General features: G+C 21.7%; 1 protein-coding gene across 2 annotated transcripts in view; it reads left to right on the top strand.

Annotated features, from left to right (window-relative positions):
* The first annotated feature begins 807 nt into the window (after positions 1–807).
* LOC102680949 (moesin/ezrin/radixin homolog 1) overlaps positions 808–4,848 on the top strand; it is a 27,287-nt gene continuing 23,246 nt past the window's right edge. The window contains exons 1-2 of one of the 2 annotated variants that reach the window (XM_006618987.2): positions 808–1,075; positions 1,313–1,492. In XM_006618987.2, the coding sequence (XP_006619050.1) occupies positions 1,055–1,075; positions 1,313–1,492 (201 nt within the window). In that variant the 5' untranslated portion in view covers positions 808–1,054. The remainder of the gene's footprint in view (positions 1,076–1,312; positions 1,493–4,848) is intronic. The other variant, XM_006618986.2, reaches the window with a different exon arrangement.

Below are 4,848 nucleotides of genomic sequence, written 5' to 3'. Positions count from 1 at the left end.
GAAAACGGTATGTATATTTTATGAAATGCAACAAATTATTTAAAAAAATTAAATTATTATATTTATTAGTTTTATTTTAAATTTTATTTTGTGTTAAAAATACACAATAACAAATATAATTTTGTATAATTTTGTGTAATTTATAGGAATAAAAAATTATTCTTAAAAGTTAAAAATAGTTAAATTATTTAATGTATATTACATATAATATAGTTATATATATATATATATAAATAATAATATAAGAATATATATATAAAAATAATAACATTTATAAATGAATGAATATATTAATTTGAATACGAAATATTAATAAATTTAATTTTCAGTAATTACACAAAAATAAAAAAATGTAATCAAAGGAAGAATAGAGTATATAAGATAATAGATAATGGATAATAATAGAATATATAGAGTAATATTCTAATATAATTTTATATATATCAATTATAAATTATAATAATTATCTTATAATTATTATATGAGAAGAAATAATTAAACTAAAATATTAAATTTACAAATTACATATTATATAGATATTTAAATAATTATTTTATAGTATTTTATAATTTTTTAAAAATTCCATTTATGTCAACTCCATATATGAATATGAACCGTTATTGAAAAGTTAATTCCTTTTGTACACCCGGTATTTTAACTAAACGCTGATTGGCTATGGCTACGCGCACCGGCTTCCTCACGTGATCATTTTCGTTCTTCTCCCTTTCTCTTACAAATTCTACCTATGATTCGAAAAGAGAAGAACAACGATGCACTGCTTTAAAGGAGAAAAGTGGGGGGAAAGACGCTGCCGACTGCACTTGCCCCTTAGCTCATTGTATGACTTGAGACCGGCATAAGTCGACAGTTGAACGGTTAAGTTTTGTGATATTCAGTGTTTATCTAATTTGAACAATACATCTACAAATTTACAGTGCACTATTCGAATTATTTGTGTTCTGACTTGCAATAAGTAAGCATTTATCGTCATAGATCGTTTTAACGGTTTTGATCTCATTTGAATTTGCGTTTACGTTCTCATATCATCGTAGCCATGGTTGCTGGTGCTAAAATGGTAAGCGTTATTCTGTTCTGATTTTTTCAAATTTATTTTAAATGATATTTCCAAAAGAATATAATTTAAAATCATAATTTTTAGTGTTCTTGTTAAATTTTTATTCGTTTTTAAGAAAAAAAATTTATATTCTATATAATGAAAAGAATTGAAAGTGGCGTCCTTTTCTTTATCGAATAATATTATTTATTTTAAACTTTACACTTCTAATTCTTGTTTCTTTTCTTATATGTGAAGATGAATGTGAGGGTGACAACGATGGACGCCGAACTAGAGTTCGCGATCCAGCAGACAACCACAGGAAAACAACTTTTTGATCAAGTTGTAAAAACGATCGGATTGCGTGAGGTGTGGTTTTTCGGACTTCAATACACGGACAATAAGGGTGATTTAACGTGGATAAAATTATATAAAAAGGTAAGATGACCGATTATTTATTGCAATAACTATTACTTTCTTATGTTTGTTCACAATAGTTCTTTTTTATATAAAATTGAGTTAAATTTGCAAATATATGAAAGCTTTTGTAGTTGCTTTAATGTGAAACATACTCTGTATAGCATAAATGCTAAATATTTATTGCTTCGTATAATAGATAATAATAGATATATTATTATTTAGAAATAATAATATAATTGCTCGAATATTTTAATTTAAATTAATAAATTTTCATAAAGCAAATTATTTAACTATTATATATTTTATTATGTATATAAAATATAATTTAGTTATTATCATTTTTTTCAAACATATAATTAATAAAAATTAGATTTAGAAGTTTTTTATTATCATGATAAAAAAAAAGTGACCTAGGTAGAGATGTGACGGCGGATGCTGATGTCATCGACTTTTGTAGGCTCGCTATGTATGAGCATACGTTCAACTTTACAGTTGATTCTTATCTTATAGCATCAATATATCATTCAATAATTTTAATTTTTTTTATTATATAAAAAAAAATATTCTTATTTTTTATAATATATAGTTCATAATTAATTTTATATTTTGAAACGAATATATAATTAAAATAACTATTTAATCATTATAGTACATTAATAATTTTATATTAGTTTATAAAAATTAAACATAACTAAAAATATTTTTTTAAAAATTATTTTACATAAATAATTTTTTTAATTTTTGCATTAAAAAAATTCAAACTAAACTATTCATTTCATTTTATCATTTTATAATAATAGAAAAAAATATTCAAATTAAAAATTTTTAAAATTTTCAAATTTTCAATTATCTAAAAAAATATATTTTATTATATTTTAGATTTTGATATAAAAATATGCATTTTCCTTTGTAAAATATAATTATTGTATAATGATATTTTTCAATTCAAGATATTTTATGATTTATTTTATGATTTACATTTCAATAACTAATTTTTAAAAGATTTATATGTATATTAGGAAAGTGAAAAAGGAAATTATGAAATATGATTTTTTTTGATAATTTATTTAGAAAATATTATTTGATTGCTGATATTTATATATTTATGAAAAATTTAAAAATATAAAAATATGTAAAATGAATTCAATGTGAAAAAACACGTAAAATATCTATAATAAAATATGTCTTATATTTAGAGAAAAGCAATTTGAAAGCAATTTTTATATAGATTTATTTTTCTTTATGTTAATAAAAATAATTTGCATAAAAATTGAATATTAATTTTTTTTTTAAATAGAATTTAGTATTTAGATTTTCAACACATGATTTGAAAGAACAGTTACAATCAAATGGATGTTCCATTTGCTTTCACCAAGTGGTTGATGAGACGCGCCTTCACCTTGACACAGTCGCGTATACCTTTATTGTCTCCTTGTCGTCTTTTCTTTCAACATTTTTGCGAACCGACTAAACGTAATCAATTTTAAGCGACTATAGCACTTCGAATCATCGTTTTTTTTTTTCCTTGTTTTCATTCCTAGAACAGGATATATATACGTAATTTCCAGTGGGAAAATTAGAAACTTGTGGAACAACATGTGGTCGCCAGGTGAAATTCGATTTAACTCGAACATATAGAAACATATGCAATAATGATTTTCTGAGAAACGATCGAAATTGGAAAAACTGTTTATAATTATAAATATACATATTTATTACATAAAATTATCTTTTACAATATAAAATTCGTTTGCAAGTAATCTCGAAATTTTTCATTTGTGGAATCGTAATTTTCTTCTATTTTTTATGTAGACTTAATTGAATTATGATTAATTTATAATTAATTACGCGCAATTATATCCCCGTTTTATTTTGTAAAAAAAATATATTTTTATATATTTTACATTGAAGTTTGCATTGAGTAGTTATTAATGGCTTAATTAATAAATTAAAATCACTAATTATTTATAATTATTTTGTAGTATCAATAGAAAAATTGAAAGATATTAGGTTTGGATTGTAATTTTTTTTTTATTTCACTTTTTATTTTTTATTAAATAATCATTTGATTTTGAATTTTATTTTTGAAATTTAATTTAAATTTTAAATTAATGATATTTTAGAATTGTATTTAAAAAATATTTTGAACTTATATTTATTTTTTCAATTAACAAAAATGAAGATTAGATAACGTAATTATGTTATCTGCAATTGTAAATAACAATGAATATCTTCATTGTACATTGATAGTAGTACATTGATATACATAAATGAATATATATATATAAATGAAAATTATATGTATTGTTATTTTAAGTTAAATTTGTAGAAATCATAATATAATAAAAAAATTATGACTTTATTAAATATTTTGATTATGCATAGAAAAAAAAGCGATACATTTTTTAATGAATATTTTTTAAAAACTAAATTTTATTTATTATTTTTTAAAAACTAAAATTCAAATACATAAATAAATATATTCAAATACATATTTAACAGTTATAACATCAAATATTAAACTTTTATTTTATAATTATTAAATTATTCTTGATAATTGTTGAAAAATTATGAAATTTATTAATTAAAAATTTCTTTCAATTATAAAAGTAAATTATACATTATTTATTACATTAAGAGAGAGAAATTAAATTTGAATATTCATTAGAAATACAAATATAAAATGATAAACGATTGATTATCTGATTATATCTAATATAAAAATAAATAAATAAATAAAATGATATTCGTTGAAAATTGGAGAAATAAATCTTCTAAATCAGAAAAGAATCTTAAAAATTCTAAAAAAAATATATTGTACACTTTTTACACAATGCATTTTTTTATTTCTTAAAATCCTCAAAATATTTCCAATGATCAATTATACCAAATATACAAAATATAAATACAAAATTAAAATTATTTAATTTTTTCTTAAAAAAATTTTCTTTTATTATTATATACCGTTTTAAAACTACCGATTGAATCATATTGAAATATTTTGTATATATAACTATGTATATAGTCATAATAATAAGAATTAGAAAAACGATGAATGTATCGCTAATTTATCGAATCGGTAGGCGAGATATCCCAGTACATAGAGAGATAGTTAAGCTAGTCAGCGTCCGGTTGAGTTGATTGGTAATGTTTGATAGAGATTTTCTTTAACGACCGACGAATGATTGCATGCAGCCGGAAAATGTGATAACGAGGGTGGTGAAGAAAGAGGTGAAAAAGAAAGTTCGAAAGCTGAGAGGTCGCTCGGACTCAGATACTGATGACGACGAGTTTGAAGATGACCTGGTAAGCGGAAGGAAAGAAGGGACTTGGTTTTCTCACGTTTCGAAATTCTTCGATGTGAAAATGAAGCA

This window comes from Apis dorsata, unplaced genomic scaffold, assembly GCF_000469605.1.
Source record: "Apis dorsata unplaced genomic scaffold, Apis dorsata 1.3 scaffold_383, whole genome shotgun sequence".
NCBI classification, from domain to species: Eukaryota; Metazoa; Arthropoda; class Insecta; order Hymenoptera; family Apidae; genus Apis; species Apis dorsata.
Note: the sequence above shows the minus strand (reverse complement) of the source record. Positions and strands in the feature narration are given on the sequence as shown.